This window comes from Solanum pennellii, chromosome 3 (genome assembly GCF_001406875.1).
Source record: "Solanum pennellii chromosome 3, SPENNV200".
NCBI classification, from domain to species: domain Eukaryota; kingdom Viridiplantae; phylum Streptophyta; class Magnoliopsida; order Solanales; family Solanaceae; genus Solanum; species Solanum pennellii.
This window is the reverse complement of record NC_028639.1, coordinates 72,913,607-72,940,876: the sequence shown is the minus strand read 5'-3', so window position 1 is coordinate 72,940,876 and position 27,270 is coordinate 72,913,607. Positions and strand designations below refer to the sequence as shown.

At 33.6% G+C, this 27,270-nt stretch overlaps 1 protein-coding gene and 1 long non-coding RNA gene across 6 annotated transcripts; both read left to right on the top strand.

Annotated features, from left to right (window-relative positions):
• The first annotated feature begins 1,688 nt into the window (after positions 1 to 1,688).
• Positions 1,689 to 16,315, top strand: LOC107014481 (transcription initiation factor TFIID subunit 2). 5 transcript variants are annotated; one of them, XM_015214409.2, is made up of 26 exons: positions 1,689 to 1,900; positions 2,308 to 2,638; positions 4,042 to 4,187; positions 4,269 to 4,335; positions 5,531 to 5,730; positions 5,862 to 6,015; positions 6,329 to 6,413; positions 6,527 to 6,618; positions 7,146 to 7,271; positions 7,358 to 7,411; positions 8,711 to 8,779; positions 9,100 to 9,197; positions 9,297 to 9,641; positions 9,798 to 9,885; positions 10,007 to 10,132; positions 10,270 to 10,326; positions 11,391 to 11,470; positions 11,556 to 11,598; positions 13,076 to 13,162; positions 13,246 to 13,335; positions 13,631 to 13,689; positions 13,794 to 13,884; positions 13,960 to 14,125; positions 14,271 to 14,454; positions 14,569 to 14,765; positions 14,895 to 16,315. In XM_015214409.2, the coding sequence occupies exons 1-26, from the start codon at positions 1,785 to 1,787 to the stop codon at positions 16,142 to 16,144; spliced, it is 4,401 nt and encodes a 1,466-aa protein (XP_015069895.1). In that variant the 5' UTR covers positions 1,689 to 1,784; the 3' UTR covers positions 16,145 to 16,315. The 5 variants fall into 5 exon arrangements, with proteins under 5 accessions (XP_015069895.1, XP_015069894.1, XP_015069896.1 ...); XM_015214408.2 differs by having other exon boundaries at positions 14,569 to 16,315; XM_015214410.2 differs by lacking the exon at positions 1,689 to 1,900 and having other exon boundaries at positions 2,504 to 2,638; positions 4,026 to 4,187; positions 14,569 to 16,315.
• Positions 16,316 to 17,981: 1,666 nt separating this feature from the next.
• LOC107014100 lies at positions 17,982 to 24,449 on the top strand. Its single transcript, XR_001456194.2, has 4 exons — positions 17,982 to 18,193; positions 18,352 to 18,414; positions 23,530 to 23,628; positions 23,971 to 24,449. It is a non-coding gene; the product is annotated as an uncharacterized LOC107014100 (long non-coding RNA).
• The last annotated feature ends 2,821 nt before the right edge of the window (positions 24,450 to 27,270 follow it).

The window sequence follows — 27,270 nt, the reverse complement described above, 5'->3', positions numbered from 1 at the left end:
TTTTAGCGTGTGCCTCTATATTTATTGAAAAATCTAAAATTATATAGTTAAAATTAAAATCCTTCAAAACGCGAATAAGAAGAAAGAAAGTTACTTTGCTTAGAATTAGCAAAGTGAATTGTACTTGTCCTTATTACCACGTTTATATACTAGAGTTTGAGGCACTTCTTTTTCTAGAAATTATGTTTTAGCCAAAAATAATTCTAAAATCATATAAGTTAAAACTAAAATCCTCAAAATGTGAAATAAAAAGAAAGAAAGTTACTTTGCTTAGAATGAGCAAAGTGAATTATACCTGTTCTCGTTATCACACTTATATACTAGAGTTTGACACGCTTTTTTTTGTTAGAAATTAGTTGTTGTTCCTCCTTTTCATATAATAAAGAATGTTTTAGCCTGTCCTCTGTAATTCCAAATACGATATCTTCTTTGGTCAATTTTATGATGTTCTGCTCCATGATGATTATTTTGTTAAGGGACTAAGTATCTCCAATAATTCTTAATATCAAAATATTGTTAGATTTGTTGCGTAAATCGGCGACAATAACTCTAATTGTCTTAAGGTAGCGAAATTTCTTGTCGCATAATTAGCGACCCGTACAAATGGTGTAACGATTGCCCCTTATCTCCGATATGAACCCGGCGAAACTGAATTCTCCGTGAAGTTGCGCGAACTAAGGGGCTTGAAGTTATCCCAATACCAGAGAGACATTTCACATAGTGCGATACTAATGGTTAGGAGTATGGTAGTAACCCAACTGCAAGCACATGAACTTGCTATATCAATAGTTCTGTGACCGCAACCCCAGCTCCTACTTTGAATGATAGAACGATTTGAAACAGGCATTCATATGATTTTTTTTTCTAAAATTATATAGTTAATACGAAAATTCTTCAAAACCTGAAATAAGAAGAAAGAAAGTTACTTCACTTAGAATGAGCAAAGTGATTTATACTTGTCCTCATTACTACAATTATATACTAGAGTTTGACGCGCTTCTTTTTTTAAATATTAGTTATTTTTCCCCCTTTTTAAAAGGGATAGAATGTTTTAGCCTGTACGGCTGTGCCTCTACATTTAGCAAAATTTTTTTCTAAAACTATGTAGTTAAAACTAAAATCCTTCAAATTTTTTCTCTATATGTATAATGGAGAAAAAAAGAAAAAGAAAGCTACTTCGCTTAGAAGGAGCAAAGTAAATTGCATTTGTCCTCGTTATTACACTTACATATTAGAGTTTGATTCGTTTTTTTCAAAAATTAGTTATTTTCCCCCTTTTTCATATAAGAAAGAATGTTTTACCTTGTACTTCTATATTTACGGAAAAAAATTATGAAATTATATAATTAAAACTAGAATACTTCAAATATGAAATAAGAAAAAAGAAAGTTACTTCGTGTAGAATGAGCAAAGTAAATTATACTTGTTCTCGTTACCACACTTATATACTAAAATTTGACGCGCTTCTTTTATTTTTATAAATTAGTTAATTTTTTTTCATGAGTCAATGCTCTCTCGCAATCATAGATTTTCTTACTTTTTCAAGATACAGATGGAATCTACGGTAAATAGATGAAGCCAATATGACGCGGACGGCCAAGATTAAAAATTAGAATCTAGGGCACGGATCCGACCAAACAGAGACAGAGCGAGAGCTCCTCTTCTCCAATTTCAGCTCTATATAAATCGGCCTTTTGTCCAGTCTTTCTGTGTTGTTTCGCTTACGCCCAATCAAGTGTTGGTCAGTAAGTGAAGAAAGCAAATAGGTTTATGTGTGTTGAAGAATGGCGAAGCCTCGAAAAGGGAAGAACGAAGAACAGAAAGGGGATAATTCTGAAGCAGTCGTTCGTCATCAGAAACTATGTCTCTCAATTGACATGGACAAGCGTCGAATTTACGGGTAAAGATGAATTACATACCCATTCCAGTAAATTTCTTCAAACAAGTCTGGGAATATCCACTCTTGTTGAAGATGAATTGAATCCTCTTACTAATTTCAAGAAAACATCAAAATTTCTAAAGACGAATTGAATTACATAGTTTTTAAGGATGAATTTTATGTAAATTTTCAAGAAATTAAAGTTTTTAGAATGATACAAGGATTAGATTGGTATTATTTACCCCAGCTGATTCATGCTAGAGACTCACTTGGTTTTCTTGGAAAATCAAAGTTAGGGCTTCAAACCTGAAGTGAAATTCTGTTTTTGTTTATAGTTTCTTATTAACAGTGTAATTTTCGGTATCAGGATTGTTCTTAGCACTCTGGATATCAATACTAACACGGGTGTTAATTTTTTGGCTTTTCAGTTACACAGAGCTTGATGTAATTGTACCAGAAAATGGAATTTTGGGCTTGCACGCGGATAATTTGGTGATAGACAGTGTTACAGTTGATGGGGAGCCTACAGAATTTGAAGTTTTCCCGCACTATTTAGCATTAGAAAATGGGGATAGATGGTGCGCTGTATCATCAGCTACTTCAGCTGCTGATGCGGCTGGTTCAGTTTACTTGTCACATCTAGATAGAGAATTGCTGTCAAATTTGCTGATCATGTGCAAAAAACCCGTGGAGCATGATATTGAAAGACAGGAAATGCATTTAGAGAATGGAGTGAACTCTTCAGCTGAAAATAATCAGGTTTTTGAGTATTGCTTTAGTGCTTCTGGCTGTATCTTTGATTCGTAGGTGTTGTGACTGGTATTGCACTTGGCTGCATGTTTATGATGGAAAATGACTTATTGGGAAGAGAACATTTTCCTATATTTAGTTAACCTGGAATTTGGGAAATGTTTTCTCCATGGATATATATTCCAGCAAAAGGTGAATGAGTTCTGTCACTGACGAATGGAAGTAATTTTTCTGTTTTGAAAAACTTTTTATCCGAGGAAGAATTTTCCATCACATGGCGAAAATGAGTTGCATCAATTATGGACTGAGATCAATAATCTTTAGAAGAATCTCTACATAAAACGTTTGTTTTTGGAGGAAATTGTTTCTCTAGAAAAGTAGGTGAGAATATAGTATCATCATTTGGTGTGAAAAATGATATCAGTCATTGTTCAGTGTTTGGTTGGGTATAAACGTAAGTGAGATATAGTAATCCTACAAGCCATAGGGTAGGATGGGTCTGAGCATTGTGTTCTATTGATGCTATTGGGTATTAAAGGTTGATAACAATACCAAGTTTTAAATGTAAACTAGTGCAAGTGAGATCAAATAAGAATTGAAATATTTGTAAAGGATAAAGATGTCGTCATTTTGGTGGAAATCATTTTCCAGGTCTCCTTGAGGATAACATTTTCCATTACACCAAGTACACCCTATTTCATATCACTTGCAATTCAACATTTGGACAGGTTTGTCTGGTATTGATAAACGTTTTCCAAGGAAAATATTTTACCTTGCGAGGTCACATTTTGAATCATATTCTAGTGTATTGTCAGGTATAAAGTAGGTGAAATATGATAAATACTAAAGAAGTATAGTTTATAAGGATAACAATTTGGTGATGATTTAAAAGCTGTTTATAGTGTTTAAATGTTGGTTGAAGTATGCGTCTTCTCTTCCCATCTACGAATGCACCTATTTTACATGAGAGCAAAAGAACCCAAAAATATTATTCTAGAACTTTCGGCTCATCCACAATATCAGAACTTCTGTCACATAATTTTCAAATGAGTTGGCTTGAAATGTGAAATCTTTGTCCACACATGAATTTAACTTTCTTCCAGCAAAACTGATTCGTTGCCTGCTGTGCAAAAAAAAAATATTTTCTCTTAAATTTAAGAACCATTATCAGTTCGAACTTTGCTAATTTGGCACGTCTTAACAATATTATACTCGAAAGGAAATTTTCTCTCAAAATTAAAGGGTCCTGGTCAGATTAGAAGTGCTCTATAATTGAAGAAAAATTGTCTATATGGCTACTGTAATCTATGTAGAGATTTTTCTGTCTTATAACTTTGATCAGATTTCATTTAGGATATTTTGAGTAATGAGGTTTACACTTCTGTGACTTATGTAGGTTATGTTGGATGCAGAATGTTAAGAAGGTCCGTATTGATTATTGGGTAGAGAAAGCCGAAACCGGAATCCACTTTGATGGTGATGTTTTACATACTGACAGCCAAATTCGGCGTGCACGATGTTGGTTCCCCTGCATGGATGACAATTTACAATGTTGCTGGTAAGAGCAAGGCTTTGTTGAATTTTTGGTTGCTGTTTCAATTCAAGTTTACTATTTTCATTTTTGTTGCTCCTTCTGCAGCTATGATTTGGAATTCACAGTGGCCAGTAATCTTGTGGCTGTTAGTACTGGAAGCTTACTTTATCAGGTTAGTACTGGAAGCTTACTTTATCAGGTTGGTGGATAAGTTACATCTCTTCTGCTGAGCTATCTAGTGAGGTGAAAATCATGATGAGGAAATGAGGGGTTCTCATAGAGGTTTTCATGGATTGTAGAGTATACTAACATTAAAATCAGTGAGCTTTTGATCCTTCGAAGTCCATTAGACAGTACCTCTATGATGACAAGAATGAGTATCAGTTGGTTATTTGATGACAGAGCTATATTGATGATTTTTAAGTATCTGTTTTTTCTTGATAAATATATTCTTGATAAATATTTAGTAAAATGGTAATTCCTGCATCCTTGGTTACAAATTTACAATCTAATTTTGTTGCAAAATCTCAACTTCTAAAGGCTTCTTCTAGCTGTTTCTGGGAACTTACCCTGCATAGAACAGTCGCTTTAATTTACAGTTCCTTTTGTGTGGAGTGAGAACCAAGAGTTGGACTAAAAGGTTAAAGAGGGTGCCTCTCAATAGTTGTTTCATTACTAGTTATCTTTTGGTAAAACTATAGTTTGTTAGGTCGTGAGGTTGTATATAAACAGGTCTATTACTAAAAAATGTGATGTGTGCTTTTAATTTGAAACGACGGGACAGCCTCCATGGTAAAAACTGTGCTTAAAATTTAAGTTAAGTTATTGGCCTGACATAATATATGTCTTCAGTAAGGTTTAGGAAAAATAGATGTGTAGATGTTGCATGTAGTTATTGAAGGGTGCTTTGCAGCTGGCCCTTCTTGGTATTTTCATGCCTTGCTGGTTGTGATTTTCTTCTTGGCTGAATGCCATAAGGAATTCCTCGGTGAGCTAGTGTTGTCAAACTTTTAGGTATTTCTTTTACTGAGGTTTTGTGCTTGGCTGGTCATGGCGTAAGATCAACTCTTTCACCCCTTCGATAATCTCCCCCTTTGTGTGAAGGGATTTTGGATGGATCATGAATCTATGGATCACTAGATTTTTGTTCAATGATGGTAAAGCGAGAAATGTGAAAAAGAGTGAGACGTGATTTTTTTTTTTAAAAAAACTTTGTGCAGTTAAAAATTCCTTCTAGAGTAACCTTGAATTCATTTTTGCCTTTGTTTGCTTTTCTTTTGTCCCAATGAGTTGTCCAGAGATGCAGGACCAAATTTAGGGAGCTGATATCTAACTCTGTTTTCCTTTTCTTTCTTTTTCCCTGTCAGATCTGGACCAAGGATGTTCCTGCACGTAAAACTTTTGTCTACAGACTAAGTACTCCTGTTAATGCACGATGGATATCATTGGCAGTCGCACCATTTGAAATTCTTCCCGACTCCAATATTACTCATCTCTCACATATTTGTCTACCTGCTGACTTAACAAAGCTGCGGCATACTGTAGGATTTTTTCACAGTGCTTTTAGGTCTGTAATGACTTCTCATGGAATCATCATTAATTAGACTTCTTTCCTTTTGTCCTCCCTGCCCAAAAGCCATTGTTACTCATATTCAATCTGTGGACCTCAATGTAAATCTCTTCATTGGTTTTGAACAGCTTCTATGAGGACTACCTTTCTGCATCATTTCCATTCGGGTCATACACACAAGTTTTTATTCCTCCTGAGATAGCAATATCCTCAGCGAGTATAGGAGCCGCCTTGAGCATCTTCAGCTCTCAATTCCTATTCGACGGGAAGGTCATTAATAAGGTATGCTCGTTAATGAATTGGGAAAGTAATACACTGTAATCTTGGATTTTGAATTTCAAAAATGGAGAAAAAGCAAGCAAACAGTCAAAAAAGAAAATATGCAGCAGTTTCTTGGGTTTTTCTCTGCTTCAAGTTTTGCAATCTTTTTTACACCCATTCAGGCTTACCTATTATTCTGTTGCCCTTTGTTGTTCTGGTCTCCAAAAGGATGTAGGTGATTAGTGCCTTGCATTAAAATTGGTTGTCATGAGAATATCTTGGTCATTTTTCCCTCGTTGTTATTTATTTTGATCAGTTCAGTATTATTTAACAGACTATAGATACAAGGATTAAACTTGCTTATGCCCTTGCAAGACAATGGTTTGGAGTGTATATCACCCCAGAAGCGCCAAATGATGGTAAGCACGATGTGCTGCTTCAATGGCTCGATATGGAATATGATCAACTCTAGATGTTGGACAAGTTAACATTTAACTTGTGTATCTTAATTATGCGTCATTGATGATCTCAGATTGGTTGTTGGATGGTCTTGCTGGTTTCTTGACTGATATGTTCATCAAGAGATTTCTTGGCAATAATGAAGCACGCTATAGGAGATACAAGGTTTGCTTCTGCTTTATGGTGTTACTTATTTTGGTTTTCTAAATGACGGTGGTGTTCAAGCCAGCTTGCGTATACCTTGACTATCCTCCTATGAACACTGACTCTGCCATCTATGCTTAGGTAGATGAGAAGAAATCACCTATGTTTTTGTCTTAAGAGCTAGACTTTGAACTTGAGATATCATGGTTAATCCTTCCATTTCATTGATCACTAGACCACACTCTTCTTTTTTATGGGTCTAACTGTGCAAGCAACAAGTCTATTTTTGCATTTTATTTATTGTTCTATCAGCTATCTATAGATGGAAGCTTGCAGCTCTTTTTGGCTCATAATGTCACAATGCCTATTCATGTGTCAAGGCAGAATAGGTACATGATAGAAGTAAGAATGAAGCTTTTAGGTTCATCAGTTTTTTTTTGATAACCATGGTGGCCAGTTTCACACATATATGTGTGTGTGTATATGTAAGCATCTCTGTGTCCAAGTGTGTTCTTCTTTCTTGATCTTACTTCCCCCATGATTTGCAGGCTAATATTGCTGTTTGCAGAGCAGATGATAGTGGTGCAACTGCCTTAAGTGCTGTTGCTGCTTCAAAAAATTTGTATGGCACCCAGTGCATTGGTTTATTTGGAAAAATAAGATCTTGGAAGTCTGTAAGTGATATGTTGCCCTTCATTGTAGTTACAAAATATAGTGTACCAATCAGTCTGATCTTGGAAATCTGTATTTGTCTTAATAGGTTGCGATTCTCCAAATGTTAGAAAAACAGATGGGACCTGAGTCATTTCGCAAGGTATGGGCCTTATAGCAACTTTTATTTTCTGGTACCACTTTTGTTCTCGGAAAATACATCTTATCTTATGGCTTCTGTATCTTATTTCTGATTAATTAGCTTAGCTTAGGTGAATACTGTATAAACAATATTTTAGTTAAACACCTACACATTTGTATATCCTTTCTGGCTGATACAATCCTAAGAATCAGGTTCCTTCCATGTACAGATAAAAAGTAAACCAACCAAATTATAGCTCATCAGCTCGTCAATCTGATAGAAAAATTCTTACAGTCATCAACTCTTCAGCTATTCAATAATATTTGCATTAGAAAAGAGTATGAGCCCCCCACCCCCCAATTTGATCAGAACCAGGTTTTCCATTAACTTTGTAAAATCTGTGCCTGGTAAAATGATGTCACTTGATGTAGGATGGATAGTATATGCATTTTGGTGGTTCTGCAGTTTTCAATTACTAGAAAAATGATTTTCACTTTTTTTTTTTAATTGCTTCATTGGGTTGCCTATTGTAATCCCCATCTTTCTAAAAATGCTGGTTACTTAGCTTATATTTCATTTGCCTGATCCTTTCTTCTGATATGAATACACATATGGATAGAAGAAAAGTAACGACTATAGAGCTACAACACCACTTGCATTCTTGCTCTCTTGTATCTCGTCCACAGTCTCTCTCCATTTCATTGTTTGGAATCAGTTCCATCTCTATTCACTATACATCCCTTGTTGCAGCTTCAATTCCATTGGAGTTTTGTTGCATAAGATTCGTTGATGCAGTTGCAATGATGCATAGTAACTTTCCAAATCAATCACTTTAAGGGGGACACAGTATTTTGTTTTCCAGTTCTGTGTTGGGGAATGTGATGTTCAAAACTTTGTTCGGTGGTACTATGATCTTTTACGGACACTTATGCTTCTGTTTGGTATAAAAGGACATGCTAGGGATGCACATATTTTCAAGGTTGTTCCGTATTATTTTTTAGTAAGAGAGAACCTTAACTGAAGAATAGGATAATACTACTGACACAATATGTTGCTGTTTAAATTACAGAAAAATTGTCATGGACGGTCTTTGTATAATTTCTTTTATGGAATAAAAAACATCATTAATGGACATCATAAGATGCAAATAGTGCAGTTATTACAAAAAACACCAAGTACAAAAGTGAATCTGTAACTCCATACCTTAAAGCCTATGCTAAGGATAGGTAGTTAACAAAATCCAAGATGTCAGTAGGGTCTTTTATATGTTTCTGGTAGTAGTATATAATGTTTCTTCTTTCTTATCCTTATTTTTTGCAGATTCTTCAGCAAATTGTTGCCCGGGCTCAAGATGTAAATCGGTTGTTGAGAACCCTTAGCACAAAAGAGGTTTTTCTTTCTCTAATTCGATTCTTGAAACCATTTTGGAATAGTTTCTCTCTCCCTAACAAAGTAAGAAATCAGCTATTAGATACAGTTTCCTGAATTTGATATGAAGCATGCGCCTTCAAGCAGTTATCTGCCAAAATGCATTCAGGGCCAGTTCGGTGATTGTGCTTTGCATGCTCTGAAAATTTTGCCTAACTGTTGATGTTATCTTCATTATTTTTTAGTGCTAGTTATGCTAATTAAGTGGACCAAATTTGCATCTTCATCACCTTTTGACATTAGTGTGGCTTTTCTTATCTGATTTTGCACTACAATTGCAGTTCCGGCACCTTGCCAACAAGGTTGGTAATCTTGAACGCCCATTTCTTAAAGAATTCTTTCCACGTTGGGTCGGATCATGTGGCTGTCCAGTGCTGAAGTAAGATTTCTCCTGCATGCTTCTGTGCATACTTTGAGTTAGGTTTTGAATTGTTTAACTGACATCTGTTTGGTCTTTTGTCTTTGGTGCCTGAACAAGGATGGGATTCTCATATAACAAAAGAAAGAATATGGTCGAGTTAGCAATATTGAGGGAATGCACCGCTAGATTCGACTTAGGTGATACTATGAGTAATGGTAAGCCTGATTCAGAAAAACAAGAAGGCGATGGGTGGCCTGGCATGATGAGCATACGGGTGCATGAGCTTGATGGCATGTATGACCATCCAATTCTTCCTATGACTGGTGAACCCTGGCAGCTGCTTGAATTTCAGTGTCATTCTAGACTTGCAGCAAAACGGTTTCAAAAAACCAAAAAGAGTTCTAAACCTGATGGTTCAGATGATAATGGTGACACTGTGGCTAATGTAGATATGCGTGCAACGTATGTTTGATATTTATGTCTTACATTCTCTCCTCTTTAATCTTGAACATTTTTGATATTTATGTCTTACATTCTCTTCTCTTTAATCCTGAACATTTTTTTGTTTCTTCGGCATTTAGTGTATCTGTAAATTTATTCTTCACTGTGGATTTACAGCTCTGATTCACCATTGTTGTGGCTCCGGGCAGATCCTGAATTGGAGTATCTTGCTGAAATTCATTTAAATCAACCGGTCCAGATGTGGGTAAGTATAAACCTGTCTTATTCATCAAGTGCTGTTTGTATTTTAATGTTCCCAGCTTAAATTTTCATTTTATTTGTTTAAAAAAGTTAATCCTTTTGACAACTTTCCTATTTTTCCAAAGATAAATCAATTGGAGAAGGACAGAGATGTGGTCGCTCAGGCGCAAGCTATAGCAACATTAGAAGCATTACCACATCTTTCTTTTTCAGTTGTTAATGCTCTCAACAACTTCCTTGGTGACTCTAAGGTGTGATTTCATCATTAGCCACTACTGAAAAGCTTACATCTCTCCCCCCGGCCTTGTTTCCCCATGCTTTTATGCTAAGCCTGGTAAAATCATTATTGACCTTCTATTTTGTTTTGTAATACTTGGGGATGGCTCAGGCCTTTTGGAGGAATCGAATAGAGGCAGCATTTGCTTTGGCCGGTACAGCATCAGAGGTAAAGGTCTTTTCTCTTATTTATTGAGATTAGTTGTTTACTTTTCAACAAGTGCAGTTTCAGTGTTTTCGGCTACCATGTTGTCTCTTTTTTTTTTCAGTACCCTTCTAATCACTGTGTTCATTGATGCTTCTGATTTTGCGTTGCTATTGGATTTTTGGATTATAAAATCTCTCTGTTCTCTCTACCTGCAAACCACGATTGCTCCATTTGTTATGAATGTGAAATTTATGTATTCTGAATCATAATATTAGTGCCATGTAAATTGACTTGAGACTTCATTACATGACTTTTGAATTCTGGTACAATGGTTGACCTTGATATAGATATCTAAATGAAGAAGGGGAAGTAAACAGTAAACACTACATCCTTTCCTCATGATACTTCTTTTCATATGGTAAACCCAGCCCTCAAAACTCTCCCATACACTGATGTCTGACAGTGGCACGTTCTCGCTTTTAATCCCTTGGTGATTTGAATCCCTGAACTTTTTGGTTGAAGGTGGGCAGTTCTTACCACTCAGTTATCTCCTTTTTTTTTTTATCCATTCATTGTGATTAAAGAACTTGCAACTCATCTATGAACCAAACCCTTTTTGTCTTCGTGATGATATACCTCATGTTCTGGCGTTGTTTGACATCTATAATCATGCTCAATAGTTCCAATTTAGATGTCAACCATAGAGAATGATGTCAATTTGACGCTGAATAATGGGTGTTCAGTTGACTTAGAATTAGTTACCATTTTGTGAATTGGACGTCTCACTGGCACATTTAAAGCTATTTTGAAGTCTCCTGGATAAAGATGTAATATTAAAAGTTATTTCCTTCGAGTATGTCGTCATCAGAGATTGACTAATGAATTGGTCACCTTAATGCATGAGGTGTGGATTCTCTTCTCTTCAATTGTGTTTGTAATTCTCATATTCTTTGACAAGGCCAGATGCTTCTAAGGAAAAATGTTCATTTTGTACTTCCTTGATTTGTGGTTTTATTTTCTTAACTTATCAAGATTATATTGGTGTGCCTGCTTCATGTTAAACAGTACTTTAACTTCATGGTCAGGAAACTGATTGGGCTGGCTTGACTCATCTTGTTGCATTTTATAAAGCTCGAAGATTTGATGCCAATATTGGACTTCCCAAGTGAGCTTTGCTTATCTTTTTGCTATCATCTCCACCAATTTTCGGCAATTTGGAATTCACATGTTTTTTTCCTTTTCCTTTTTAGGCCAAATGACTTCCTTGATTTCCAGGAGTACTTTGTACTTGAGGTAATGCTATGAGGTAGGATGTGAATTGTATGCATATAGTTGTAAATCAGTGTTCTGATTAATTTAAATTAGACATTATTAATTGGTTTCTGATCTTCCGATAGCTGGAAGCTGCAGGTTTGGAACGGTTTTATCTTTGTCTACATTCCTTCACTCTGCATACTTGACATGTCTCTCTTCATGTTCTTGTTCTTTAATTTCCATCTCTATATCACACACACGGTGAGTGTCACACTCATGCTTAATGTGCTCTTAAGGTGTTTATACCCCCTTGAGAGAGCTATTCTCATTGTACCTTGGAAATATTGTGTGTAACTTAGATCATTCATGTCCACTAAATGACCTGAGGTTGAATCCTCTTTCTTCCTATCAGTCAGAATTCTTGTTCATTTCTTGATTCCCTCTTCCTTCCATGTACAGTGAGCTGCCGCAAATTTATTAGGTTAATACCATTTTCCCCCTTTCTATGGGTACCTTAATAGTTTTATTGATATTGAAAGGGGAAACTCTGTACTTTACTGGATCAAAACAAAAACGCTGTACAATATGTATACAAGAAGTATACCAGAAAGTAGAGAACTACACAGAAATGTGGTTCACTCTATGGGAGACACTTAACTGTATTTGATAATGATATTCTTGTGAGTGCACTAAAAGTTATATAGCCAAAAGAAATACTGTAGTCTGTACAAAGTTGTATTCAATCACTTCAAAAGCTCTCATATTCATTCCTTTCAAAGTTCTTACATAAGTTGTAGTGTTACTTCCAAGGCTCTATATCTCATCCTTCTCATTCCAAATGCCAACTGTCCATCACATTATTACTACGTGTCATCACATTACAAGATGTTCAGGGTTACAAATACCTAAGGGATGTTTCTGCCAAGTTGAAGTATCAAAATGGTCACTTGGAGACTACGGTGTCAGACTGCAGTTGGGTGACAATTTTAAGTTTGCTAGCTATGTATGGCCTGGAATTTTAATTAATTTATAGAAATGCTATGTTATTTGAATTACTCCCTCAATCTTGATTACCTTGCCTTTTCCTTTTCTAGCTTGTTCAGGGAAGATTGACCAACTTCACTGTGCTAGAGTTTGGGTTGATGTGAATTTATCTTTTATTCTTTTATCTTAAAGTGGTTTCCTTTCCAATAAGAGTCTCCATGAGAGCCCAGCCTTTTCAGCACAATTTGTTCACAAGCATAAGATCTTAGACAATTTGCTGGTGTCAACTTGTGTTTTAAAGTTGATTTACCAGATAGAATTGATTAAGGTGTCACCGAAGTCTCCACCATTTAATGACATTTTACGAGGACTTGCTTGCAATCTATTCTTGAATCTCCAGGCTTGCCTAATTCTTCGCCGTCCATGGAAGATGCTCATAATCATATGATCATTCAACTCTCTAAAATGCTTTTTATGCTTTATATGTTCTTTTAACTTAAACTACTCTTTGTGATGTTTGTTTTAAATTCAGGCTATTCCACATGCTATAGCTATGGTTCGAGCAGCTGACCAGAAAAGCCCTAGGGAAGCTGTTGAATTTGTTCTACAACTTCTGAAGGTGGTCATTATAGTGATTCTATTGGCGTATGCTAGTGTTTATGTATATGTATTTTACTTATCTGTTGTTTTGGCTTCATGCAGTACAACGACAACAGTGGGAACCCCTACTCTGATGTGTTTTGGCTTGCTGCTTTAGTTCAGTCCATTGGTGAGCTTGAATTTGGACAACAGGTATATTTGTCACTTCCACGAGCCGTTGCCAATCTGCCTGATGAATGGCCTGCATTTTTCTCTTCTATTCAGATTTTTTTCTCTCTTGTCCTTTTCTCTGAGGTTTTTAATGACAGAGTTGAGCATAAATTTGGTAGGAGCGTTTTTGTTTTTTCTTCTGTTCATTCACGTCTTTCACTATGTTTCCTGGATGCCTTGCATTGGGTTTCAGGGCTGTTTCCTCCCAAGTTAGTTTTCTTATTACTTGAATAGAGATTACCTTTTTGATTATTGTCAACCTGTTGGCATGTTGCAGAGCATTGTGTATTTATCATCCCTTCTCAAGCGAGTTGATCGGCTCTTGCAATTTGACAGGTGCATTATTTTCTGAATTATCATCCCTAAGTCAAGTAGCTTTTTTCACCGACTAAAGAAAAAGTAAATTAGCGTTTATTAATGATTTGAGAATGATGTTACAGGTTGATGCCAAGTTACAATGGTATTTTGACAATTAGCTGCATCCGGTCTTTGACACAAATTGCACTAAAGCTGTCAGAGTTTGTTCCTCTTGTAAGTAATTTCCCTTTCATCTGGTATCCCCTCTAGAAACTGGCATATGTAGATTATCATTATTGGTGGTTACAGGATCGTGTCATTGAGCTCATTAATCCATTCCGAACTTCGAAGACACTCTGGAAAGTTCGGGTTGAAGCAAGCAGATCACTTCTTGATCTTGAATTCCAGCGCAATGGGATTGATGCTGCATTGGCATTGTTTATTAGATATTTGGATGAAGAGCCAACTTTAAGAGGTTCTGCGCAGTTAATAATTTTGTCGGCCAGATCATTTATTTCTGTTGATGAAAAACAGCCTAGTAGTTCAGATTTACCACGTTGATTTCTGTTTATTTATTGGATAGAGGTGCGGCAAGTGAATAGTTTCTGTTCTGATCACAGGTCAAGTGAAGTTAGGTGTGCATGCCATGCGTTTATGTCAGATTAGAAATGAATCTGATTTTGACAGTGATGTGAAGGGTGAAACTCTTGTTGCTTTATTGCGCCTGCTTGAGAGCCCAATCTCGTTTAACAATGTTATTCTTCGTCATTACTTGTTCTGCATCTTACAAGTCCTCGCTCGAAGGTGCTTATTCTTGCATTACCTGTTAAATTTGATGGATTTCTGGTTTAACAATGTTATTCTTCGTCAGTTGGGTAAGATTTTTATGGTTTAAAATTTTTACTTATCTTCTTTCAGAGCGCCGACACTGTATGGAGTGCCAAAAGATGAAACTTTGAGGATGGGGCATGCCGCATTTTGCAGCAATCTTAAGAATATTTTCGCTGATCTTGTCAAACAATCTAAGCCTCCTGAATTTCCTCTGGAGAACCTTGAAGATATTCTTGATGATTCAGCCATTGCAGATGCGCTTCCTGGCAATGAAAATGCAAAAGGTGCTACTATCTCAGTACCTGATAGTTTATTTGTATCAGAGGTCCAGAAAAACACGGAGGATGCTCTATTGAGTAATGAAATTATAAACACTGCTACTGGTTCTATACCTGATAGTTTGGTTGTTACAGAGGTCCAGAATGAGACAGATTTGCTGAATTATAGGCATGGAGTAATGCATCTGGTGGGTGACCTCCCACTGGCTAGCTCTGCGGATCCTTTTAGAGAAGAACCTGTCTTACCTGACAATGAGCAAACAAAGCCAATGGTGAGCCTGTTACATGAGACTGGAGGTATGTCCATGGGCCCCCCAACAACCGATAACCTTGGCAGCCGTGATCAAGGGCAGCCAGTAATCAATCTTGGACGAGATAATCCAGGAATTTCTGAACCTAACAGAGAACCTGATGCTGTTTCTGCAAGTCTTGAAAGAAAGAAGCCTGTTTTCAAGATTAAAGTGAGAAAAACTGTCACATCTTCTCGAGCTGAGGATAATGAAAATGTAACTGTGGACAAATCTCAAGATGGTTTTCATGAAGTTGACCGTGGGGCAAGTAGCTCAGTTTCTGTTGATGCACCTCAAAGAAATGTTGTTGAATTGTTAAGCAGTGGCGGTAACCAGTTCCCTGAGGATGTTAACTCTTGTCATGATGTTGGATCTCATGTTACTGCCAGCATTGGAAGTGCCAAAGTTGCTGTTGAAGTTGAAGAGCTAACAAAGGAGTTGCAGTGCACTGCTGAGTCGAGCAAAGTTTCTTTGGTGCCACAACTTGATGATCACTTATTAGCGGATATCACAAGAGTTGATGATCCTGAGGCTGAACCACATAAATATGCAAGTTTGCACTCGCTGACTATGCCTAACCTTCCAGTTCACGGCAAAGTGAAGGAAAAGAAGAAAGACAAAGGAAAGAAACGAAAGGTGGAGGGGCGCAAAGATGACCCAGAGTACTTGGAGCGGAAAAGGTTAAAGAAGGAGAAGAAACGGAAGGAGAAGGAGTTAGCAAAGATTTTGAAAGACGAGGCAAAGGCTTCAACATCCTTGGAGAGTCGGAGGAAGAATGAGCAGCGAGGCACCAAAGCAGAGACAATCAGGAATGATCATAAGTTAAGTTTAGTAGAGCAAGAAGATGGTAGAAAAGATGAAGCTGAACCCAGACAAGTGGTGAATGGTGCAGAAGCAAAGGCAACGTCTTCAGGCTTTTCTGGTAGAAACGAGGATATCGGGGCTAAAGGAGCAAGCTTGCAATTGAAACCCGGGGGCTCTAGTGGGGTGATGTTAAATGTAGATAGAGGCGATACGAGTGTAAATGCTGCGCCACCTACTTCTTCACATAAGTTCAAAATCAGGATTAAAAACCGAACGCTTGGTAAATCATGATTTGTGTAGTAAATAAATTTCCTTGTCGAAATAGGTAAGTTGTTTTCTATATGTTCTGTTCATGTGTAGATTTTGTATCATGCAAGAAATTTAGTCTTTAATTAAATTACATGTACTAATAAAAAGGAGTACTTTTTTTTTCTCTAATGTCAGAGCTGTTGGGGTTGTGTATTTTGCATTATCATTTTTTTTTCCACATATGAAGTGATTACTGATTAGGATCAGTAGGAGGGATAAAATAATAATTAGAACCTGTGATGTACATATAGATTGTACAATTCAACTTTTTAACTATGATCAATTTTATATATTTGAATAAAAAACAGTAATGTTTTGGTCAAGATCTGAGCATTTACAGTACAGATTAAAGCAGCCTACAATTTCATAAAGAGGATTGATTGCTGGGACTTGGGAGTATTAACTGAATCTACTTTTTCTCTTTTTCTTTTCTTACTAATAAGAGATGAATCGTATGGACGGTCAAATGATGAGGATTTGTTTCTCTTGTTGGCACGCCATTTTAATTTTGTACTTATGTGTCAACTTAGCTCATAACGAGTAGCAAAATCAAGGTTTTCTATTTTAAGGTTTGGTTGATCGGTCGGATATGATTTGAAGAAATTTTATGTCTGATCGGACATGTAATTTGATTTTTTTTAGAATTCTATTTATTTATGTCAAAGAATGACAAAAGTTTGACATCAGTGGTTAATGAGATGGGTGGACTCTTTATAATGCTTGGACAATTCTCCTCTCTTTGAGCTAGCTTTTGAGATATGAGTTAGGCCTAAGACCTAACTTAATATGGTATCAGAGAAGGATCCGTTTCACCCTGGGCCTCCAAAATCAAAAATTGCCCACGCACCATATGATAAGCACCGGGCGGTGTGAGTTAGGCCTAAGACCTAATTTAACATTTATGTATAAACATGACGACCCACAATTTGTGAACTATCAAAACTTTCAAAATTTAGTACAATCTTATCAAATGATCAAATTATAGTTTATTTATTCAAGGTATTACGTTAAATGTTACTAATAATCATATGTCTGCATAATCCTTTTTATATATAAATGTTATTTGAACCATAATTTAGAATTTGAGATCCTTTTTTTTAAAAATAATATATTAAAATTTGAAAATTCCAAAAAGAAAAACTTGATACTGCGCTCTTAACTTCTATAGTCAAATGCCTATTTAAATTCAATAGCTTATCTCAGACCGTCGTGTTGCATAACACATTATGATTTTGGAACATGGTCAGCCATGCCAAAAGCTTACTCTACCGTCACTCTGTCAGTTTCGAATTATCGACCGTTTGATCGATGGAATAAGAATAATAAATAGTCGAGATAAAACGTAAAAATAATATGATATAAAACATGACAACTGATTTTTGAAAATAATCAGCTTTTAGATTATTTTATCCTACTATATATTAAAAATGATGAGATTAATTATATCATATATACATAAAACATGATAACGAAATATAATATCCTTATCTATCTAATCTCGCGTATAAAAAACGTTCCCTTATTTTTTGTTATAAAGCTGTAGTATTAATACTGTATATCAATCTTATCCCCTAGAGGTACAACCTAAAAATTAATAGTAGTGATCATGATGTTATATAGGGTGATTGATTTATGCAATCTTTCTTTTAGGGATTTGTTGGAAATATTGTCCCGTCATATTACGTGCCGCTATCGATTTTCATTAATGCTACAGTATACACTTTATTATTTTTATTTTTTTTTGAGTTTTGAGCCTTTATAAGAAGTTTCTTACTTTAGCTGTATTTCATTGGTACCACCAAAACGATAGGTACTTAATATACATTTCTTTTAATGGTCCTCTTTCAAATTTTGGGACCGTAATTAGATACGTGTCGATTTTTCTATTCTTTAAAATTGGCCCTGGTTTAAAGGTGTCATTCCTTTGTGTATTTATTTTTAATAGAAGAATGAGTGATTTGTTCGATCTCTAAGGTATTATGGCCTTACTATTCTATTCTCGAGGGCTAACGGCTCAAGCAAAACTATAAGGTAGAGGTTTTTGAATTTAAAAATTGAAAGAAGAATATGGAATTATTTCATGATGCTAAACTAAATGTTTTCATTTTTTTTTTCTTCTAAAAAATCATCATATTTATGTAATAAGTGGTACGTAGCTTGTTGATGACATTTTGTTTTTCATTTATCAGCTTGAAAAATTGTACAAGTTATGAAAGAAATGAAGATGGAACATTATTAGGGCAATATTTCAGGTCAGTTTCAATCACTTCTCTTTCTTCTTCTAGAACTCTTTCTTTTAGCTAAAACTAGCATTTTTTTAATATTAAAAAATAAAGTTGTGCCTTGGGTGTTGTTGTATTATGAAGTGAAAATAACAAAAATAGTTGATATGAGATAAAATAATTCTTGTTTTTGTTTTTATGTTATTTAAAATAAATTTAATATGATGGTTAGGTTTATATATCGACAAATTGAGTTAAAAAAAAGTGTAGAAATTACAAGGATTTTAGTTCTTTTTTTTTTTTTTAAAAAAAGGAGTGGAAATAACTAGGTTAGAATTTCTTGTTTTTTTTTTTATTTATCCAACTGTGTTTGCAACAGTAAATTTAAAAAAAAAAGAACCTTTAATATGAGGTAAGAGATCTTTGAATTTATAAACAATGAAATACTTAGATAAAGAGGTGCAATTCACAACATGTCTTTTTTTCTCATTTATTTGCACCTTCAAATTCCCAATATATATATTACTAAAAAAAATATTTTGTTTGAAATTTTATTTTTTCAAGTATATCATAATGAATAGGCACCTATGTGGGTCAACCGATCGATACTCATGTTAAAAAGATATGTAATTAGTTATGGAATAGTATATTTTTCGAATTAGGAATTTTAAAAAATAAAAAGATGCAATGATTTGGACATTCCTTAAATTGTTTTGTCGTTTTAGGATATTAAAAAGAGGAGTTTTTGGAACTCCAGGATTCATTCTCTGCAATAAAAACGAAACACAGAAAATTTTTTGTCTTCTTCACTTTAGATTTATACAGTGTAGTTTGTCTTTATATGTGAATATATTATTTGACAAGTGAAACAAATTTCATACATTGTATGAAATAGTTTCTTATTAAAATAGTGAAAATATTTTTAACAATACTATTTTATCTTTTCTTATTAATTCAATCAAAATATCTATGATAAATTTTCTTTCTACTCGTTCATATGATTCACTTTTCTTTTTAGTCAGTTATAAAAAATTTATTTTTATATTTTGTAATAATTTAACTTTAAAATGTTTATTTTTACATTTAATAAAATAATTTATAGTCTCACCAACATCAATGACATTTTTTAGACCACAAATTTGAAAAATCATTCTTTATTTTATTAAACTCTATGCTGCAAGCAATGGCGGAGTTTAAGATTTTTAATAAGTGAGTTCAAAATCTGAAGAACTAAACACGAACTAATCGAAGTGGGTTCAACATCTACTGTGTATATAAAAAAAATATTTTTAACCTTATATAAATAGTACTCCCTCTGTCCTAATTTATGTGGCCTACATTCATTTTCAGTCAATCTAAAAAAGAATGACATATTTCTATATGAAGTAACAATTTGACGGTAAAATATTTATTTTACCCTTGATTAAATGATTTACAATTACAAAATTTCTATCATTCATTTGGACCACAAGTTTTAACGGTCTTCCTCTTTTCTCTTAAATTTCTTGTCAAGTCAAACTACCTCACATAAAATGAGAAAGAGAAAGTAATATTTTTCGCGGGGGATGGATTCGAATGAACCTCGACAGCATTTCTACCCACAAATCAAACTAACTCATATAAATTAAGACATAAAAAATACGAAATCTGTTAGAAGTGAAATCGTGTGTTTTATTAAATTCTTCACTTTCTATCAAGCAAAAAAAAAAAGTTTGTTGTTGCTACTAGAGGGAAAAGTGATGATGATAATGTAGATTGGGTAATCATTCTATAAAAGTTAGATCAGGCCCATATTTGGGCTTTTAAGAAGTTTGCTAAATGAAGTAAAAATATGTCCTTAAGCCTAATAGTCCAACTCAGAACAACAGGCCCCTGGCCCATTTATATTGTTCACTCCAGCTTTTTGGGGATATTCCCGTACTCCTATATTTGAAGCTAAATAAAATATTATTTGACCTTTGAACAATATTTTTTTGAATTTAAAAAAAAAAAAAAGGAAGAAGAAAGACGATAGAAGTTCATGTTTTAAAAAAGTTAAAATTATTTTGTAGTTTAAGTTGAAAAAAAAAAAAAACGATACGTATATCTAAGATAAATACGGACTAAATAAGGTTTAATTTATTTCATATACATTTGTGATTTGCATGTATCTGAGATACACCGACTCTCTCGTTAGTCTTTCTTCTTATGTATGTGTATGTAAAAATATTTTTGATATCAAAGTTACATGTATTGAGGGAGAATATGAAAGGAGTTGCGCGTTGAATCTGGTACAAAGTTATTAATTAGTGAGTCATCAAACTATGAAGTAGATTAGATACAAAGATTACGTTATGCGAAATGTAGAAGAATGCTTACATGAATAGCCTAGAGATGCAAAATCAAATTCAACCTGAAAAATCCATCCAAAAATCCCTTTTAAGTTTCGATAAAATCAAATTTTGATTTATCTTAACTTATTCTGATCCGTTCAAATTTAATTCAACACGCTCCGATCGCCACCAGAATAGCCCAAGTGAAATGACCATGGAGGCATAGAGCAATTAAGCAGTATCCGGCCCACAGTGACCCTTAAGGCCCATCAGTACGGTGATATCTCATGGGTAGATATGGCTTCTAAAGAATATCAATTCTCATGATTCTCACTCAACTCCTGTGCTACCTACTTTATACACATTTTAATAATCTTTATATGATTATTTTGACGTCTAGGATTAATAAAAATACTTTTGGTGTGTGATATTTGTGCATAATCAACATAGAAAAAAAGATTTTCGAAACAATACAAACATACAATGCACATGATTTTTTTTTCTTTTGGAAAAAATTACTATATACTTTTGGGTTGGGCAAGGAAGAAGAGAAAGTGCTTGAGTTTGCTCCAAGAGAGGGTGCCATTTAGATGTTTCAAATATTTTTACATGTTTATGAAACAATTTAATATCTTAGTAGTTTAATTGATTTGCTATTAGTTCGATTTTTTTTTAAAAAAAGAGGAAAATGTTTGACAAAAATTTCTTAACAATATTATTTCTTCACGTGTTGGCTTTCTTTGTTCATGCCAATTGCCAAGTATGTAGGAGATCAACTAATTCTTAAAGGCATGAAATTTGATACTCTCTATAGTATAGGAGTGCTGTTTTGATGTAGAACAATGCAAGTGATTAAAACAATTAATAAACCGGTAAATATGATATTTACAACTAATTAAATCAATAATTGTGAGACGTATTTTGTATTCTCACATTTGGGGTTTAACAATGATTAAGTGATGTATATCTTCATAACACTGAAAAGAGGTGATTAGGCATGACATTACATATTTGTAACTTACTAAGTATGTGACCGAACATGTAGGTCGAGGATTATCATAGAAGGTTACGTCTAAATTTCTTTGTCAGTAGTATTAGTATTACCTTCTATATATTATCTTATTTGTTGATTTTTATTATTATATGTTGTTCTTTTTGGCTTAAGTTATCTTATATTTACTATTGTTACTATTCTTTTCACCATTGTTTTTATCATTATTCTTCACTATTACTATTCCCTTTTTATACATGTTTTGAAATTCTTTACTTGAGTTAAAAATTCGTCATAAACAACCTCTTTATCTTTATAAGATAGGTGTAAAATCTGAATACAAACTATCCTCTTCAAAGCGATTATATTGTTGTTATATTCTCACAATAATTATCAGCTAAACAAAGTAACAATAGTTTCCACTCTAATAGCTATACTATTAGAACAATAATGAGAAACAGATTATCATAAGATACCAATAATTAGTGATGGTACTTTAGAACAATACTTAATTTTAGCATATATCAATGTTACTAAGAATTAAGTTAAAGCTGCCGATTGACAGGCTATAAATGTTGTAGGCTAAAAGATGCCAACCGATCATTGACATCAATGTCTGCAATAGTACTAGAGTAATAAGTAGTAATACAAAATGACACTTGAAAACATGATTATCGTACGTACTCAAAATTTTAAATTTATGAGTTCTGAATTGTTAAAAAATCAGTTTGCTTTGTTCTGAATCAATTTATACATATTAAGTGAATCTGTTTAACACATGTAGATGATTTATCGAATTTGTATCTAAAACTCTAGTTTCATACGTCTTTGCTTGAAACAAAGAGATAATGAACAAGTGATGAAGACATCATCAACGTTAGGCATCTATAGAAACACATAAAAATATCTTGTATTGTTAATTTTTGCTTTTGAGAATGTTGACATCTCTATTGAAGGGGTATAAGGGGGTCCTTTAGGATTAGACAACATTTGACACAAGCTTTTTGTTCAATTATTTTGCTTGGCCCTATATAATGTGCGTTACACTTAAACCACATGAAGGGGAAGTAGAAAAAAAAAAAAAGAATGTACTTGACATCTCTATTGAGAATAAAAGTCATCAAGTGATTGATCATTTAATTTGACCCATGCGTGACCTTTAGCCTTCTTATTATTGGTGGTGTGCATATAATTTGACCCTTGACAAGCTTCTACAATCGTGTCATCCTTTGATTTTATCTCAATTAGGTCAAGTGGGTGTTTGGTACAATAAAAACTTATTCTATTAAACGTATATTAAAGACTTGTAGCGTGAAAACTATTTTTCAAAATCAAGGTATATTATAAACTAACTGGAATCAATAATCAAAGGAAGGATAAATAAAAAAGCGCTTACATTTGTCGGAATATTTTATTTACACATTTAAGCTAAACTTTACTTCAGTAAAGCACCTTAATTCCTACTAAACTAGAGCACTCAAATCTTGCATGTGCTACGACAAAAGATACATTTAGTAACAACATATTTTTCTTTTAGTAGCATTACAAACAATGGAGTTAATGTTACTTTGTTCGACCAAAGGCTTTAGATATATTTATATAGAGAGTGACCGATTAATTAAGAAGCACAGAGTGATAAACGAATGATTTTTTTCAAATTTAATTTAAAATTTTGAATTTGAATCGATAAATTTCTCTAAAGATTTTGAATTCGACTAGATGAATTTTTTTCTTTTAAGGGAACGCTTCACTTTTACTAGTCTTAGCCTATTAGGCGGTGGCCAATTAATTCTAGCCACGTAATGATGTAAAAAAGGCATGACTAGCTGTTTGGTTTTGCAGCCGAGCCGGCCATTTTTATATGTAGCCCTCTCCCCAGGCGCGGCGCTCTATCAGGTTAGGGTTCTTCAGGCGGCTTCAGATTAGCAGAACCAGAAAATGGTAATTAATTAGATAAACTTATCTATCATCTGTAGCATAGTTAAGCATCTGATACTTTCTTGTTTTTTTTTTTTTTCTTATCACATCAGAAAAATACACCCAAATAAAATTCTATTATAAGGCATATATTTTAGGGTTCTTTTTTCCCCAATTACAGTTTCAGATGCTCTTCCTTTACCTTTTACACCAGTGTCCAATATCTGTATTGGAACGGGACAGGTTCAATTTTGAATTTTGAATCTCAATTATTCCATCACAATTCGGATCTGAAATGCTTTAGGCATTTATTCCATTTTCACCCTTCCCCGTCGAATCTGAGCCCTAATTTTATCTTTGTTCTAGGGTTAGAAGAAAAAATATCAGAGGAGTTCATGGTACAAAGAGGGTGCAGGTAGAGCACGTGTATATACAGAAACCCTAGTGGGGAAGAAGACAACACAGAAGCAATATGATAGGTCAAAAAACCCTAAATTTGTGCTGTAGGTGCCTGCAGCTAAGCTAATTCCACCTTATAGGATGGGGGACCAAATATGGTGTGCCCGGGCCACCATAAGGTTCAAAATTTTGTGGCCGTGGGTCGAATAGTACACTGAGAAACATATACTCCTCTTCTTTCCCACAATTCATTAATTTTGACTGCAAATATGCTCTGTAGTCTGTACTATCCGTTCGGGTCTCAAAGAGGCGAATTCAAAATTTAGACATAGTTAAAAGTATATGCACGTTAGTTGAAGATGCCTGTTTTATTAAATACCCATTTAACTGATGTATACCAACATAAAAATGTAAATAGAATGGCATAATGGGATGAAGCTTACTTAGTGGACGCGTGGTTTGAGCATCACTTTGTATACGTTAGGTTGTCTGTTTGAAATCTATTTACACAACTCGGGTTGCGTGCCATTTGAGGGATGCTTTTTGTTGAAGTTAATTGGTGCATGTGCTCTTAGGTGGACCTGTCTTTAAATGCGACACTATTATGCTTCTTGATTTTAGTTCTTTTTTTCTATATCAAAAATTAAACTTAATATCATATGTGTTTAAATTTTTTTCTAAAGTATTAAGAAATTGCAATCTTCACTAAACTCCTTTAAAGTTGGTGAATTTTATTGGATTTTTCTTTTTTAAAAAAATTGATAGTAATTTCCTAACTCCAGCTAATTAAACCAAGTAATTGAATTCTCGAATTCATATCATGGCTGTAAAGTTCTTCCAAGTCAAATATTACTGCTATTACAGTATTTACTTTACACTATTTGGGTTGGTAGAAATTAGAAACGCATTCAAAATTCAAAATAATATGAAATTAAAATATTAAAATAAAAATATAATTAAAATTAAACTTATTACATTTAATGTAACTTTAAATTTTCTAAGAGGAGAGCAAGACAAAATGCATAAGCGAAGAGGGGCCTGCAATAATAACATATATCATCATTTATAAAAACAAGTTCTACACGTGATATTTCACATCGATAATATTAATTAATAGACGATTGTGTCTCAGACTCAGTTTTTTGGTCACTTGGACTCAGCCTGGAATATTCTTTCCAAGTGTCATGTGTGGATTGTAGAACAATCATCATATGTTTGGGTTGGTGGAAATTATATAATGTATACAAAAACATGTCTCTTTCTATTTTTCTTCTTTCCATTCTGTTTTTTAAATTAAAAAAATCTAATTAATTTGACAACTTTTACATAATGATGATGGACATAAATCACTTGGTTTATATATATGCGATCATTTAAGTAAATTGATACTCATGCTGTCTTAAAATAAGCGTTTTTAAAAAAAATAATTTTGTTCCGAAATAAGTTTTATCTTAAATATTTAAGATAAAAATTAATTGTCTTTTTTCAACTATATAAAATTTCATATCCTTAAAATGTTCAACTTTCAAAAGAAATATTTATTAAATATGAATAGTTTTATAAACTACACATTACAGTTTTTAAATTTTTAATGAACATGAGCACTCCTCAAGATCCAAATGCTAATTAATGCTTTATATATTTGTTGTACATGCTTTATATAGATTAATTATTATGTATATAGAGAGATGTATATAGTATAATTGTAATTAGGTCAGATTAAGCATTTTCTTATATATAAGGGAAAAGGGTCTGATATACCCCTCAACTTTGTCATTTGGAGCTGATATACCCCTTGTTATGAAAGTGGCACATATATGTCCTTACCGTTATACAAACGGCTCACATATACCCCTGCCGTTATAAAATGGCTCATATATACCCTTCATCTAACGGAAGTTAAAAAATTAGTTTTAAATTTATATTTATTACTTCTAATTTTTTTAAAAAAATTATTTAGGGGTATATATGATTCTTCTATCAAAGTTCAAGGTATATTTTAATTTTTTTCATACATAAATTATTTTTTGACTTCTTTTATTATAATTATTTGAATTTCTTATTCTTATTTTGTTTTTTTCTTTCATTCCTTAGTTTAAAGAATAAAAAATTAAACTAATTTTTTTGTGTGTATTGTAATTTAATTTCATATTTGAAGAAAAAATTTGGTCATCTACAATAAGTTTTACAAGAATATTAGTGAAGCATAAATAAATTTGATTATCAAAATAATAATTATAAATTAGTCATTGAAACAAAAAAAAGTCAAAAAAATATGTTTGACGAGGAATAAATTTACTCATATGATATTATATTTTTTAGAAAAAAATAATAAAAATTTAGATTAAAATTATTATTTTTTTCATTTCCGTTAGAGGAAAAGGGTATATGTGAGCCGTTTGTTTAACGGTAAGGGCATATATGTGCCACTTTCATAACAAGGGGTATATCAGCTCCAAATGACAAAGTTGAGGGGTATATCAGACCCTTTTCCCTATATATAATTAAAATCAAACCTGAGTTTTAGTTTATGTAGTGTCTAGTAACTTTTTTTTTCTTTGCTTTTTCATTCCGTTTTTAATAATTGATACTCATATTGAAACTCAACTCCGTATAGGGTTGATTTGAAAATACCATTCTAGGACTTAAAACTGAAACCTTTATTTGATAAAGGAGTAATTTTATCCACCACATCACACCTATTTGGGTGATATGTCTATTGTACTTACATTCGTAAGCCAAAACCTTGCAAGTTTAACAAAGATGCAAGAAGATGTGACAAATTAAGATCCTAATTAATTCTCTTCAGGTCTAATAATTAATTATATGCATATATTTGAGGAGAAATTTAGGAATTAAAAATGTTGGTCACAATAAACAAAAGATAAATCATTTGGGAATGTCACCTATGAGGATATGTTTCATTTCTTGTTCCCCACTTTTTGCTTCTCTTTTTTTTGGTTCATTTAACCTATCCATTACCTTTTCTCCTTTTATTTCTTTGTAACTCTCTTCATTTAACCTTTTATTCTCATTAAGCAATCATTTTCAGTACTATATATATGTCACTACCTATATTTCTTGGTCCTCAAGACCACCCATATAGTTATCCTCATCTACTAATAACCTTTTGTGAGTGCTATATTAAACGGATGTGGTGTGGGGTTTGACATGACCCCTATCGATCTATTCGAAAGTCCATGCACCGAGGAGGAGGACATAAACCTTAGCCTCCAAGGATATATGTCCAATGTTTCATGTAAATCG

Coding starts and splice junctions, on each gene's coding strand:
- LOC107014481 (XM_015214408.2), top strand. CDS start 1,785: ATGGCGAAGCCTCGAAAAGGGAAGAACGAAGAACAGAAAGGGGATAAT. Junction 6,016..6,328: donor ACGGGAAGGTCATTAATAAG/GTATGCTCGTTA, acceptor ATTATTTAACAG/ACTATAGATACAAGGATTAA. Junction 13,163..13,245: donor TTGTTCTACAACTTCTGAAG/GTGGTCATTATA, acceptor GGCTTCATGCAG/TACAACGACAACAGTGGGAA.